General features: G+C 38.9%; 1 protein-coding gene across 2 annotated transcripts in view; it reads left to right on the forward strand.

Moving 5' to 3' along the window:
- Nucleotides 1–16,584, forward strand: part of DUSP16 (dual specificity phosphatase 16) — a 112,934-nt gene that overhangs the window by 43,750 nt on the left and 52,600 nt on the right. For both annotated transcript variants that reach the window (XM_043968306.1, XM_043968307.1), the window contains exon 2: nucleotides 15,402–16,002. In XM_043968306.1, coding sequence (XP_043824241.1) covers nucleotides 15,775–16,002 — 228 coding nt within the window. In that variant the 5' untranslated portion in view covers nucleotides 15,402–15,774. The remainder of the gene's footprint in view (nucleotides 1–15,401; nucleotides 16,003–16,584) is intronic.

Raw genomic sequence — 16,584 nt, forward strand, 5'->3', positions numbered from 1 at the left:
CCTCAAACATGGTTTCTCTGTCATTCTTCTGATCAAGTACCTATATAGGGACTCCCTTAGCTTGACTTTCAAGATGCACCCATCTGACCACTTCACTCTCACCTGACTTTTACTTTATCAACTTAATTGATCGTTATTCCCCCATAGGTTACGTCAGCCAAGCAATTCTGGCATCTTTTGCATATGGTTTGTTTCTACCTTCATACATGCAATTCCACTCCTCTGGAATTCTGTCTTTCTCTCAGCTGATTGATCAGTCAGTCAATCAGCAAGCCCGTATTAAGTGCCTGCTATTTGCCAGTGACTGTGCTTTGGTACCAGATACAAAAATAAAAATGAAACAATCTCAGCATTTAAGGAATATAGATTACCTCAGTTTCAGGGGAAGGGTGTGTGACTATGTGTATGTATGTGTACACACAATAATTTATGTGTGTGTATGTATACGTTTATATATGCATTTGCATACTTATTTTTAAAAAAAAACCCTTAAACTCCTTTTAAAGGAAACTTTCCATGTTAACCTGCTGTGTAATCCTTTTTCATCCATTTTGTTCATTTTGCACAATATTTTTATGTAGTATATAATATAAAATATATAAGTATTACTATGAATATGTATTATCTTCATATCATAGAGAATAGAAACATTGTGTTTATGTTGTGGCCAATAATATAAATATTTCCATTTATGTAGCATATATTATAAATATATCTAAGTATATAATATAAATGTATATATTGTATCTATGCTTGAAGTATATATACTTCCTTTGTAGATGATTCTTTAATCTGTTTTCAATAATAATTGTTACACACCTTCTCTTCTTTCCTTAAGTGTGCCCAAGTAGACCTCACCTTCCCATTCTCTTCACTCTGGATTCCTGAACTCACACCTTACTGAAAAAAAAAAACAAAACTCAATGCCATTTGTTAAGAGCTTCCCCCTTTCTCCCCTCCTCACATTCTCTCTTCTTCATCTCATAACCCCCTTGATATTGTTCCTCCCACTTTCCTCCTTTTTCCACTCTGATAATGAAAAGACCCCTTTCCTTCCTGTGGCCCACCCTTCTACATGTACCCTTGATCTCATCTCCTTCCACTTTTATTTTTTCTAGCAAATACCCCACTACCATCCCCTCTGTAATCACCAATTCCTACCCGTTTCCTGGCTCTTTCTTGGCTATTCACTATAAATATGCCCCAGTTTCCCCATTGTTAAAAAATCCTGACTCTTCCTTAGCCCCCAATTGCTATTATCCTGTATTTCTTCTTTTATTTTCAATCAAACTCCTAGATACAGTTATTTTCCCATGAGGCTCCCAAAGAATAGGTAGGTAGGTTATAATGGATAGAATGATAGAATTGGAGTTAAGAAGAACTGAGTTCAAATCTGGCCTTAGTTTACTAGCTGTATGACCCTGGCCAACTCACTGTACTGCTATCTGCCTCAGTTTTCTCAGAGTTTTACATCTTTCTAAAAAAGGGCTAAAAGCATGCATCTCCCAGGGTTGTTATAAAGATAAAAATGAGATGATATTTGTGGGATTTTATATAAATTCTAGCTATCATTATTATTATTTCTTCTCATTCTCTTCTGAATTCTCTATAGTTTGATTACTTATTCCCATCACTTCACTGAAACTGTTCTCTCCAAAGACAGAATTTTTTTTTAAATTGCTAAATCTAATAGCTCAGTGCAGTATCGACAAGAAATGACAAAATTACCTCATTTGGTAAATGTTCTCTCTCTCTCTCTTTTTGGTTAAAAAAAGTAACCCCATATAACCTCCTCTCTTTTCCCACACCTCTTCATTCTCTTCCTCTCCCCCACAACCCCCCCACAGCTTCTTATGGTAGAGGAAGTGGCTTTTGGGGAATGATAATTTCCACCTACCTTACCTGTATATAAATTAAGCAGTGGATTAACTTTAAAAGATTTTTTCCCCTGCCCTGCCTTCTTTCATTTCCTTTTGATGTTTCTGGTTTGATCCTATTCTCAATTAAAGAGGTAAATAATAACTCAGTGGAGCCCGAGGGTGGAAGGATGATGTATGTAAAAGCTGTTGAGCCTCTTGCTTTCCTCACTTGGCATGGGTGGCATTTTTAATCCTCCAAAACTATAGAGGAAGGAAATCAGATTCTTATCGAATTCTTATTGAATTCCCCACATCTTTTCAAAAAATCTGAATTTAAAAGGTAGACTTTTCAGCAAATTGATCTGTCATGAAAAAGCATGAAAAATTATTCCTTTCCCAGTGTAGAGAGAGGAGCTTGGTAAAATGGGTTCAGAATCCTTCCAGTGTCTCCTTAATGAGCATGAAATTCATGTTAATTATGTGTTATTAAAGTTGTCCTGCTCTTAATGATGTCTCTGATAAAGTGTTAACTCAACCTGTTTTTTTTTAAGTAAGGTTTATTGATATCTTTTGTTTTTACATGATCCAGATTTCACAGTATATTCCCCCTGCCTCCACACCCTAGAGAATCTTTCTTTATAAGAAATAATAAGAGGGGGGAAAAACAGTTCAGCAAAACTAATCTAAAACTAAACTAAAAAAAGTGTGACCTTATATAGTGTCCACATCCATCGATGGGTCTCCATCTCTACAAAGAAGTACTGAGGAAGTACTTTTTCATATGTCTGCTCAGGTGCAGACTTTGCTTTTTATCATTTTGGAGCATTCCCTTTTAATTGTTTTGTGCATGATGTTCTTTACATTTATATTGTTATAGCCATTGTGTATATTTGAAATTTTTGAGATGAGGATAGTCCTTTAAAAACTAAAGTACTAACGATAATAAGGGTAGGAGAGAATGATGCAGAGAGAAGAGAGCACAGAGTAAGAAAAAAAATCAGTATGGAGCAAAAGGAATATGAATAAAGAATGAGAGAAATACTAGGATATATAATCATCAGGTCTCATTTGCTAGTAGAGGGGTTGCCAGTGTATAAAATTCCAACCTGTGTTTCAGAGTTGGATATCTGGAGTTTCTCTTTATGTAATAGTGAAAACCTGAGTATATGTGGCTTGTGTTTGGGGATCACTTAGCAAAATTCTGATAAGTTACCATTTTGCCAATCCCAGTGTTGAGAAAGTGAGAGAATTTTAATGATGAAAGAAACCATCGAGATAATATAGTCTAACCTGTTCACTTTCTAGATGAATGTCTAAGGCTCCTACTTGAGTCAATTCAAGTCAACAAGCATTTATTTATTAACCACTATATACCAGACCCTGGAAGTATGTATACAAGCCAAAATAAAGGCAGTCCATGCCTTTAAGGAGAGTACCTTATACTAGAGGAAGGCAGCAAATAAAGGGGAGCAGGTACAAACATACGGGGTTTGGAGCAGGAGTCTGAAAGTCAGGAATGATACTAGGATAGGAGCAAACAAATGACCTTTAGGGCTCCCCTTCAGAAGCTAGGCAGAAATCACCAGTTAAGGGGACAGGGGTCACCCCATGGAAGGGGGAGGAAAGCTAGGAAAGGAGAGGACCAAGTTGTGAATAACTCCATAGAGTTAGTGGAATAAGGAGGTCTAGAGGCAAAGCTTTTTTTCCACTCCATCGTTCTGTTCACTAAAGAATGCTACCTTGTTTTTAGCCATAAGGAGTTTGGGCATGGAAAGAGGATTGGGGGTTGGGATGAGGTCTGAGATCAGTGGTAGAGTTTCCTGCAATTTTTTTAGAAGTTGCTTTTACATGTTAGTGTAGTCGAGGGGGAAAGCCTGTTGTCACCTTCTGGTCTGGCCAGTGTCCCACTTTTAAAACCCCAGGGCTATTTTTGGCTCTATGGCCTTGGAAGCAGGTGTGGTCTTCACATGTAGGTCATGAGTGGATTGTATTCAGGTCTTGCTGTGCACGCACATCTGGGTTGGAACCAGAATGAGATGAGCCCCATCCCTGCATGTATGCTTGAATCAGCTTGGTCCCTTTCATGGTTTGGGGTTTGGGGGAGGGGCTGAGTGTTCTACTGTGAAGAATTAGTTTTATTTCTTAGACACATTTTGTTGTTCATTTGTTTCAGACTTTGTGACACCATTTTGGGGTGTTCTTGGCAAAGACACTTGAGTGATTTGCCATTTCCTTCTCCAGCTCATTTTACAGATGAAGAAACTGAGGCAGACAGGTGACTTGCCCAGGGTCACACAGCTCATAAGTGTCTGAGACCAAATTTTATGTCTTCCTGATCCCAAGCCCAGTACTTTATCCACTGCACCACCTAGCTGGAATATTTATTTGTGCTTCGTTTCCTGAAAAGTTCTAACTTAAATTTTTTTTTAATTAAAATTTTCTTTTAAATGCACTAGTAAATTCATTCTAAACTCATTTTTTTTGGTGGGGCATTGAGGGTTAAGTGACTTGCCCAAGATCACACAGCTAGTAAGTATCAAGTGTCTGAGGCCAGATTTGAACTCAGGTCCTCCTGAATCCAGGACCGGTGCTTTATCCGCTGAGCCACCTAGCTGCCCCCTTGTAAATTCATTCTAAAGAAATATAGCAATTTAACATCAGATCTTGGTGTTTCTTTTTTTTAAAGATTCCTTTGCAATATGAGTAGTCACACCTTCATTTATCTGTTTTCTAAGCTTACATTTAAACATTCAGGTGAGTCTTTATATAGGACACACCTTAGGGTGCCTTTATATAGTAGAACACGCCGGAGACACATAGTAAACATGGTACTGTATAGAAGACTGATGTTTGTCATACTTCACGTGCACTAGGATGGGTTATATTGAAAGGGGTACTAGCGTGAACCTTTGTGTGCTAGCTAGAGTTTACATAGGATTGTAAGATTTTCAAAGCACTTTCCATAGATGATCTCATTTGGATCCTCATAGCAACGTTGTGAAGTAGGTGCTATTGTTACCCTCATTCCTCAGATCAAGAAACTAAGGCTAAGATCTCAAGTCTCTTGCCCAGGGTTACACAGCCAGTTAAGTGTCTGAGGCAGGATTTGAATTTGGCTCCCGGCTTCCTCACCACCTCTACACCTTTTAATAAAGCCAGATTTTTTTCCTATATAGCTTCAGCATAAATCCAGATATTTTATTCAACCTGAATTTGCTTAAATACACTTTCCAGATTTTCTATTATAGTGGAGGCCTACCTGCATTGTTACGGAATTTCTAGCGGTGCTTAAAACAGTGAATGAAGTCAGTTCTTCTGGTTTTTGTTCAGGATAGCTGTGGTTCGGTTCGCTGTGATACATTCTAGGGCCCCTTCCCCATCCTCCCACACCCACCAGCCTCAGGTGGAAAGTTTTCTGCTTCTTTCAATCCCTTAACCCTGGCCCCTGGGAACTGTGAGAACCACCCACATTCCTCACCTGCTCACTAAGGGGTTTTTGTTTTGTTTTAAATGTGGTACAGGTAGGGGAGGGCAATGGAAAAAAAAATGCCAAGCCTGCAGTAAGAGCATTAGCAGCCTGCAACATGAATGATGAGAATTTTAAACCACCTTTTATTTCCTTTCCTGGGCCGCCTTTATGGGGCAATGAAATTGTGCCCCTTCCATGTAATTCTGAAGACCCAGAGAGATGCTGATAAGGAAGACATGGGAGAGCTGTCCAGTTGTCTAAAGGCTGATGTGGAGGGACAGCATGGCATAGTGGATAGAGAGAAGGCTTCGCATGAGGAAGGGCTGGGTTCACGTTCCCATCTCTGACCCATGCTGGCTTTGTTATCCTAAGTGAAAAGTCACTTACCTCCTCCAATACCCTAGAAAATTCTGTAAAGCCAGAAGTGGCTCACCAGTCTTAGCAGAGGAATTTCCTCATCCAGGGATACCAGTGAAATCACAGATCCAGTTGAGAAATAAAGACTGATGTGGGTGGTTTTTAAATGACATATCCAAAATTTGGAGGGTAGCTAGGTGGCTCAGTGGAAAGAGTCCTGGGCCTGGAGTCAGGAATACCTGGGTTAAAATTCAGCCTCAGACACTTACTGATTGTGTAAAATTTCTTGGGAGTGCGAAAGCTCAGAATTGAAAGTTAAGGGGCCAGGGTTGGGGGGGGGGCAGAGCAGTTTCAGAGTGAGATAGGACCTCTATACTTCCTGGGTGATTTGAACCAAAAATTAAGGCAGTCTTCCTTGGCTTTAAGAGGAATAGTATCCAGGATCTGGAAAGCCATATGCCTACCCACGGCGTTCTACCCTTGTCAGACCCAAGACCAAGCAGCATGGCATCCAGAGGATGGCAGGGGCTGCAAGATCGTGTTAGATGAGGATCTGTCCAAGGAGCTAGGAATGTTTAGCCGGAGGAAAAAAATAAAAAGACTTCGAATACTGTCCTGTGGAAAGAGGTTTAGAATTGTTTTGCTTGGCTCTAGAGTGCAGAACTGAGAAACTGTGGCTGAAAAAATGTCGCAAAGACCATCGTCTGTGAAGGTAAATATGGTAGGCCTGGAACGGTGACTTTTTTATTCTTAAAATATTATTTTAATTTTAAATTATGGACTTAAAATAACAAAAAGGATTATTTGACTTTTTAAAAACATGGGTAAAAAAGAACATGGTCCCTCCCAGTACTATGCCTAGATGAAGTCTTCATGAGCAAGCTAGAGAATGGCTTAGTGTTTTAGAGGAGATTGCTATTCAGGTTGGGTTAAAGTAGATGGCCTGTGCATTCTTCCCTTCCGTTTTTATTTAAAAAATACATTTTAATTTATTTTGTTAATATTTCCCAGTTACGTGTGGGAAAAAACCCAAACAACTTTCAACATTTATTTTTTAAAAATTTGATTTCCAAATTGTGCCTTCCCTTTTTTTGGGGGGGGGGTAAGGCAATTGGGGTTAAGTGACTTGCACAGGGTCACACAGCTAGTAAGTGTCAAGTGTGTGACGTGGTATTTGACCTCGGTCCTCCTGAATCCAGGGCCAGTGCTTTATCCACTGCACTACCTAGCTGCCCCTTTACCATGAAATCTTATTGATATTTATGAAGTCAAATTTGCTTCCATCTTCTAGGTTTCCTGGTTCATCTTCATATTAGTCATATTTTGTGCATTTGTAGATTATATTAATTTGCTTGAGTCCATATGTAGAGTAGGCTCTGGAACCCAGTTCTTTTTCAAATGCTCCTACTAACCAAAATTTGGTCATTTGATCTACATAAATGCTTCTGTGATGAACACTGATTACCTTCCTCATCATTATTGGAAATTCAGACTAAATTAGAATAGGGAAAGGTATAGAAACTGAGTGTGTAGAACACAGTGCTGAAAAATAATAGGCCATGTAGGCAGCTTCTAGCTTTCTATCTGGGATTACCTTATATGAATTTAAGTAGGGCTTTGTGTGTGTGTGTGTGTGTGTGTGTGTGTGTGTGTGTGGCAGTTGGGGTTAAGTGACTTGCCCAGGGTCACACAGCTAGTAAGTGTCAAGTGTCTGAAGCTGGATTTGAACTCACATCTTCCTGATTCCAAGTCAGTACTCTATCCACTTCATTACCTAGCTGCCCCCTAAGCAGGGCTCTTGTAACAAACAACATGACAGTAATAGATCATTATGCTATTTCTGAAATGCTTATATAGAAATAGGAGGGCAAGTGTGCAAATCAGTTTTGTATAGTCAATTAGCAGGGCAGCTAGATGGTACAGTGGAGAGAGCACTGGGTCTGGAGTCAGGAATACCTGAGTTCAAATATGGCCTCAGATGTCAGCTAGGTGGCGCAGTGGATAAAGCACTGGCCCTGGATTCAGGAGGACCTGAGTTCAGATCTGGCCTCAGACACTTGACACTAGCTGTGTGACTCTGGGCAAGTTAGTTAATCCTCATTGCCCCACCAAAAACAAAACAATATAAATATGACCTCAGATGCTAGCTGTATGACCCTGGGCAAGTCACTTAATCAGTTTGCCTCAATTTCCTCATCTGTAAAATGAGCTGGAGAAGGAAATGGAACAAGTACTAGAGGCCCTAAGGTTGTCTTCTAGGTACCATAGGACCGTTGGGCACCTCTGTTTCTTACAGATTTTGACCTCTTAGGGGAATGTATTTACATTGAAGAGTGGCTTTTAGAAGGGTAGTCACGTGGCTTACTCAACTCAATCTGGAAGGCCAGTTCCTAGAACTTAATCTCTTGCAATATCTCCTGTTGGCAGAGAATTCATTGGGGATGAGATGCCAGTTAGGTGTTGGGACTTCGTTGATAGTACAAAATAACTATGAATAAATTATACTTTTTTTCTAAAGTGGTTGGTATCTAGTGTCACTGTGACATAGGTGCCAATATCATGCCAAAATTTGGGAACATTGGGAAGGAGAATTTATCACCTGTCCTCTCTAAGAAACAGAGGAGAATATATGATATAGATATTTTAATATAATTAAGTTATAGATGTCTTGCTACAAGCTTGGAAAGCATAGATAGAAGAAGGTTTTGTTTAGGATGAAGAAGCAAAGTATGGAACAATGGCTTTGGAGTCAAGAGGACCTGACCCCTGACCCTTGCTCCTTGACTGACTGTTTAAGGTTTCTTAAAGCTGTAGCAACTCACTGTGGTAATATGATCCTTTGATAATTATATATCTCATGAGATAGAAATAACAAGTTCCTTGAATCCTTTGTTGCTTTTCAGGGAAGTAGGAAGGGTGACAATCAGTTACCACTATTAAGTTTCAAGTTCAGGGAAAAAGCAAAAAATGAACTCTTTGTAAGAAATGATGCTCTTTCTTCCTTGAACTTTTAAACTATACAGTATGCATGGGTTACATGTATACACACACACATATTCACTGTTCAAGTGCTAATATGAAAAAACCGGTTTTTCTTATTATTATCAATGACAATGATAATAGCATTATCTGAGTAGAGATTTTTTCAAAATATTTTTTACCTCATTCTGAATCACCACACACTTTAATATTTGACAATTTTTAAAATGACTTGATCTAGAACAGTTGCCCTTCATTTCTTCTTTCTTTCCTCCCTTCTTCCCTTCCTTCTCTCCCTCCCTTTTTTTCCTTTTCCCCCCACTCCCCCATGTGGAGATAGCTCAGTTGTTTATAAGTTAGGGAGCTGCCTGAAGCTCTAAGATGTGATGTGATTTTTCCTTTGGTCACACCTAGTATCACAAGTGGGACTTGAACCCATTTCTTCCAGACTCTAAGTTCAATCCTTTATCCCAGTGGTTCTCACAGAGTGTGGTCTGAGACTCCTTCAGGGGCTCTACAAGGTCAAAACTATTTTCATAATAACGCAAAGTTGTTTTTCTAATATGGTAAATATCGGTAGATATAACCCAAAGATGAAAGTTCTTTGGGGGGCTCAGTAATTTTTTAGAGTATAAAGTGGTCCTGGGAGCCATTGATCCATCCCATTGTGCATTGCTGCCTCTTAAATCTCATATTAATAATTCTTTCTCTTAGGCACTTGTGCTTTCCTCTAGATGAGAACTCTCTGCTCATGTATATTTCAGTCCTAAAAGTCTTTTAGTAGCTAGATGATCTTCACAAATGCTATGGCTAAAAAAAAAAAAAAAAGATTCCTTCAGGTGCCCACATTTTGGTCATGAGCTTCTTAGGATGATCTTAATCAGGTCTTGGCAACTAGGTGGCACAGTGGATAGAGTGCGGGGCCTGGAGTCAGGAAGACCTGAGTTTAAATGAGACCTCAGATGCTTATTAGCTGCGTGACACTGGGCAAGTCACTTAACCCTGTTTATCTTGGTTTCCTCATCTGTCAAATGAGCTGGAAAAGGTAATTGCCAAACGCTCCAGTATCTTTACCAAGAAAACCCCAAATGGGGTCACAAAGAGTCAGACCCAATTAAAACAGGTCTTAATATTGAGCTGGTTACAAAGTACATTTGTTTAAAAGATGACTGAGAGAGATGAGCAGATCCAGGAGAACATTGTATCAGCAACATTGTGTTGATCAACTGTGATAGATTTGACTCTTCTCAGCAATACAATGGTCCAAGATAGTTCTAAAGGACTCATGATGGAAAATACTCTCCAAATCCAGAAAAAAAGAACTATGGAATCTAGATGCAGATTGATCCATATTATTTCTGTTGTTTTTTGTTTTTCTTTTTTGATATTTTTCCTTTTGGTTCTGATTCTTCTTTCACAGCATGACTAATGCAGAAATATGTTTAATGTGACTGTACATATATAACCTATATCAGATTGCTTGCTGTCTTGGGGAGGGGGGAGGAAGAAGAGGGAGGGAGAAACATTTGAAACTAGAAATCTTATAAAAACAAATGTTGAAAACTATCTCTGCATGTAACTGGAAAATAGTAAAATACTTTTATGAAAAAAATAAAGGATGACTGAGAATCTGGCTCTTCATGTTCATTTAATTACTAAATCTCTGCCTAAATTTAATTTTAAAAAATGTTTAGCTACTACTAATAATCAATTACTAGCAGTCAATTATAAGTATTTATTCAGTGCCTGCTGTTTGCTAAGCACTGCACTAAATGCTGGATATGAATTGTGTTCACAGTTGACTCTTTGGTTCTCTATTCTCTGATTTCTGTACCACTGGGCCTCCTGCAGCTCCCTCATCCCCCCATTGCCCCAGCATCTGTTTCCGTAGTTCACTTTGGTGAGTTTAGCCAGAAACAGGTTGATTTGACAGTTTTACAGTTGTGATGTTTAAAATCTAGCCTAGAATTCCAGCCTGGTTGGGTTCTTCCTGAAGTCCTCCTCCACGAGCCTGCTTTAATCAGGAACTCCCTAGCAAGCTGTTTGTGGAAGCTTCTTTATAGATCTGGAACAGAGGCGGTCCTTACACACTGCTTCAAGGTGATTGGTTGGCGTCATCCAAATCCATTGTCTTTGAAGGTGTTCTCAAGTTGAGTTCATAGTCTAGTTTCTGAGAACAATACCTTCTTAAGGGATAGCCAGGTGTGATTACAATCCAATTAACTTGAAGTAGGCTTAATTAGCAGTCAATCACTCTCACTTGATTCAGTCAGTATAGATTAATCTCCAGGTGGGTCTTTGAGTATCTGCTAAATCCCATTATTTCATCACATTCCCCCATTTGTTTCTTCTAGGAACAGGTGTTCCTAGCTGAAACAGTAAAAAAATAATTAAGTCTTTGTAAGTCTTTTCTCAGTTCTCTTGTCTTCTTGGAGTGGTAAGATGTCATCAGGAGGAAGCTGGTTTCTGGTCTGGAAAGCTGGATTCTTCTTCTTTAACTGAATTGCTGGGTTTTTTATTAAACCTTAGTATAGCGTTGTCAATGATCAAATTTAGTACATTCCATTACATTCCCTCCTTTATATAATAGAGGGTTGAGGTAGTCATGCAATCTGTAACACTTCTTACCACCATGTGTCTGGATCAAAGCCAAATTTAGTAATGTATTCATGATACCTGAAAATGTTATGGAAAGGTTATCATACCACATCTCATGGTTTCGAGACATGCAGTAATTGTGCTAGGCCACAGGTGAATGGATTCTGACTATGCCATCAGACTTAGTGAAAGAAAAAGAAAACTTTTAGAAGGGAGAGAGGAAGAAACTGAACCATGTCCAGCAATTGTGGTCTATATAGTTGCCATCATAAGCAAACCATAGACTTACATGTACCTGTCTCTCCTCCTGTTGTACATATATTCTCTACAGGGCCTATATCAAACTCATTGTAAGAGCAGTTAGTCTCTGAGATGATAAGTTCCCATAATTCATAAATCTCATATTAATTTCACCAAAGACAGTATGATGGTAAAAATGCATGTTATGCTGCATAACTGATGATGTACTTGTAATATATACAATAATTCCAAACCATACCCACAATATACATAGTCACAATGACATTTAAGGGATATATGAATGTAAATGACTGATATTAGACATTATTACATAATCTTCTTTTAGCAAGTAAACACATTATCTTATACATGAATTCTCTACCTAGTATGACAGTAGCAGATACTTAAAGTGATACACAATTTATCAAAAAGAAATAAAACTCAATATTCAATATGTCCATTGATAAATCAAGCAATAGGTTTTAAACATAATACCCTAAACAGACTCATTAAACTCATGGTTCAAAAAAAAAAAACAAAAACCAAATAAACAAGCGGTTTACCTGCAGAAGGAAAAGCTTGTTAAGGTTAAAGAATTTAAGCAGTCAGAATTTGGGGTATGCCATATTGTTTTAACTGGTTCCCCAATTCTCTGCATGTCAAAGTGGCAGGTGTTTCCGAATTGTCATTAGTTTTTCTAATGCTATCATAATGGTCTTTATGGTAGAAAATGTGGAGTCCTCTAGCATCAGTTTTGTCTGTGCCACTGATTTTCAATAGGGGCTGATTCAATTGATGAACTACCACATTTTTTTATAGATCTGGAACAGAGGCGGTCCTTACACACTGCTTCAAGGTGATTGGTTGGCGTCATCCAAATCCATTGTCTTTGAAGGTGTTCTCAAGTTGAGTTCACAGTCTAGTTTCTGAGAACAATACCTTCTTAAGGGATAGCCAGGTGTGATTACAATCCAATTAACTTGAAGTAGGCTTAATTAGCAGTCAATCACTCTCACTTGATTCAATCAGTATAGATTAATCTCCAGGTGGGTCTTTGAGTATCTGCTAAATCCCATTATTTCATCACACAGTTCACCTTTTATAGATTGACTTTCTTCTTCCTCCTTGTATTTCCTTGATCTGCTAACCCAAAGGAGGATGTTGTCATTTTAAACTAAGGGGGAAGCACCAAATTATTCTCAAATTCCTCCTTAATTTGCCACCTGGATGCTAATGGACTAATTGTCATCCATCAGCAAAAGTAGCATTTATTTAGTGCCTTAAGTTTTGTAAAATGCTTTACAAATACCTCATTTTATCTTCACAATAACCCTGAGAAGTTGGGGTTAGTTATTATTCCCATTTTACAAATGAGGAAACTGAAGCAAACAGAGGTTAAGTGATTTGCCCAGGCTTTCACACTTCAGAAGTGTCTGACGCCCCCTTTGAAGTCAAGTCTTAGAGAATCAAAATCCAGTGCTCAGTCCACTTCACCTTTTAGTCTTGTGGGTTATGGTCAATCTGGTTCCCTTCCCAGCTAAATTATTTGGGGAACAATGTATCCCTTTAGAGAGAGCTTTGGTTTGCAAGTGAGAAGATCCTAGCCCCAGTTGTTGCACCCAGCATTACAGCCAGCATTGGTACTCAGTCATTTTGATTGACTGGCTATAAAACAACTGTTTTGTTCCCATTTCACCATCTTTCCCTCTCTGCTCCACTGAGATTCTAAAAACATGAGATAACCAGAAACATGTGAGTAATGAATTGTTTTTAAGCTGTCTGAGCAAAGCTGTTAGAGTACTAGAGGATTGAACTGTCTTTGTATAGGGCCATTCAGATGTCTTAGAGACTCTAGACATGCCAATTTTCATGCCTGTGTTCTAGTCTAACACCTTAAAAGGATTTTTCCCTTTTGAGATGAGTCTGGACCTGTCATTTCCTCAGTGTGGGAAACATTAGGTATGGAAACTCCATCCACCAGTGCAGATTAACCATGCCTTTGTTAATTTAGAATGTTAGAAGTGCTGACAGTTTAAACGACTTCTCCTTGGTCACAGAGCTAGAATCTGAGGGTATTTAACATTGGGGCAACAGTCCTGGATTTGGAGTCAAAAAGACCAAAATTTAAATCTTACTTCTGACACTCAATATATGGAAAACCCTGGGGAAATCAGGTGACTTTTCTCAGCCTCAGTATCCTTATCTGTAAAATGGAGATAATAATAACACCCACCTCCCAGAAAGAATCGAATAGATAATATATATGTAAAGTTTTGCCGACCTACAAATGTTATGGAAATATGCGTCATTATTATGTGTCAGAATGAGGCTCCATGTCCCCAGTGACCCCCCCTCTTCATCCATTATATTCTCTCATATCTTCTTACAAGATTCTATTTTAGAGATTTTATGCCCCTTTTCCTCCATGTGAACTATAATAATTCTTTGTCTCTTGTCCTGCGACTGACGCATTGTGGCAAAAATTAGCTTACACCTATATGATGCTTTAACATTTATAAAGCTTCCATGCACGTAAGGGGAACTGGGAATAAGTAAAAGACCAGGGAGACGTGTGAAACAATCCTCCAGCCTTCTGGCTTGGTGGCCAGAATGGAGAGATTGCTGGACCTGGAGTCAGAAAGACTTGGGTTTGAATCCTGCTTCAGATATGACTAGCTCTTTCCCTCCGTTCCCTTTTCTGCAAAATGGGGATAATAATTCTACCTACTTCATTCACAGGGTTAGTTTGAGGATAAGATAACATATGTAAAGTTATTTGCAAACTTTTGGTAGTTATTATTTCATTTAATTTTCTCAACAACCACATGTTGTAGAGAGGGTAGGCGTTCTCCAAATTTTAAAATGAGGAAATAAGGATCCTTTTATGGAATCAAAATCAGCATGTTCCTCCAGAAAGTATCTCAGGACAAATCCTTTGACTATCTCTGGTACAATTTGTAGTTGTTCAGTCATTTTCAGTCCTGTCCCACTCTTCATGACCCCATTTGGGCTTTTCTTGGCAAAGCTACTGGAGTGGTTTGCCATTTCCTTCTCCAGCTCATTTTTACAGATGAGGAAACTGGGGCAAATAGGGTTAAGTGACTTGCCCAGGGTCACACAGCTGCTAAATATCTGAGATCAGATTTGAAGTCAGGGACTCTAGACTGGGCACTCTATCCACTGTGCCACCTAGCTGCCTGGTCCTTCTAATAGCTAAATAGCAGAAATAATTTAAAATCCTAGATTCTCATCTTTGCTTACCTGTTTTTATTATCCCTATTTAATGAGACTACTGCTGCTTGATCCTTTACTTTGTACCCTCCTGTATAACTGTCAGCCTTGTTCTCTGTGACTTTTTCCCTGTCTCTTTGTCTTTTTGTGGTTGTCTCTTTGTGCCTGCCTGTCTTTCTCTGTCTCTTTTTCTGTGTTTCTGTTTCTTTCTCTTCCTCTGTGTCTGTCTGTCTCTGTCTCTGTGTTTCTCTGACTCTGTCTTTCCCCATCCCTGTCTGTCTGTCTCTCCAGGTATAAAATATCCCCTATTCCTGCTCTAGAGGGTTCTCGACCCTGGAATTGGGCAGTCATTCTTGAGGATGTTGCCAAATAGTAAGCAGATGTGATGGAGTTAGTAATTTCCCTTTCCTAAGTGACTTGGAAGCTTTCCTCAAAAGGACATGAATTCATGGAGATACCTTTGTTGGCCCATAGGGCCGTTTTTACATTTGAGTTACACGTGAATCTGCCGCCACCGCCTGATTTAAGCCCATTCGCTTTCTTTTTGTTTATACGAGACAAGTGCCAAATGTAATTATGTAAATATTATTAATTGCCCAGACAGAGTAATCTAATGTTCTTTCTGTGTTTGTTCTTTCCTGTCTCCCATATTTCTGCTCTTCCTATAGGTTCTCAATCCATCGTAAAGCTGTTGGTGAGAGGGTGCCAAGGTAAGGGATGATGTAATGCAGGGGCAGCCCTAAAGCATCTTTTGTTGGAATTGTGAAATGGTTACTCCAGTCATTTCTTTATGAATCAAATGTGAGGGGCTGCTTTGTGGAATGAGCCTTTTGTAACCTCGAATCAACAGGAAAGAGAAAGAGACATTCACTTGGAGAACTCTTGCTGCAAATGGGTTTAAGTTTCATTTTGCCAGTCGCTACCAGGCTGACCTCATACATCTCGGGTACAATGGAGTGGCTAAGCCTTTGAGTACACAACCATTACATCATCGTTGCAAATTAAAAAAAAGGAGGTAATAAAAGAGGACTTATTGTTGACATGGCTGATGAGATGACTGGGACTCAAATTGTTCCTGAGAGGTTGGTGGCTCTGCTGGAAAGTGGAACAGAGAAAGTGCTCCTAATTGATAGCCGACCCTTTGTGGAATACAATACATCCCACATTTTGGAAGCCATTAATATCAACTGCTCCAAGCTCATGAAGCGAAGGCTGCAGCAGGACAAAGTGTTCATTACGGAGCTGATCCAGCACTCTGCAAAACATAAGGTAACTTCTCTCTCGTGTTCTCGTAAATGGATACATTGAATGAGGAATTATTTAAACTAAAACATTTCTCCATCCAGCTGGAAAAAGTAAATTTGTGAAAGCTGTAAATCCTTTTTAACTTTGGTACAAGTACTCATTACTTTGTTAGTGTCAAGAATATTTCTCAATTAAACACAAGTTTACATTTTAAAAAAGAAATTATTTTTTACTTGCTTATCCACCAATATGCCCTTTGAGTGACTTTTATTCATTTAATTTAAACATCATTCACTATATTTTACAGATGAGCCCAAGGGTTCATAGGCTGATAAACTTTGAGCTGGCAAGGACCCATAGGAGTCATCTAATCCATCCCCACCCCCAATTTATACATGAGGAAACTGAGACCCAGAAAACTTAAATGACTTACCTAAGGTTACACAAGTAGTAAGTGGCAGGGCCTGGATTAAAATACAAATCCTTTCTACTCTCCTGTGCTGACTCCCTAAACACCATTTTTCAGGGTACTATGAAAAAAAAGTGAAACTATGTATTTTATTTATTGATTGATTGATTGATTGATTGCTAGGGCACTGAGCCACC

The sequence above is a fragment of the Dromiciops gliroides genome, chromosome 5 (assembly GCF_019393635.1).
Source record: "Dromiciops gliroides isolate mDroGli1 chromosome 5, mDroGli1.pri, whole genome shotgun sequence".
Lineage (NCBI taxonomy): Eukaryota > Metazoa > Chordata > Mammalia > Microbiotheria > Microbiotheriidae > Dromiciops > Dromiciops gliroides.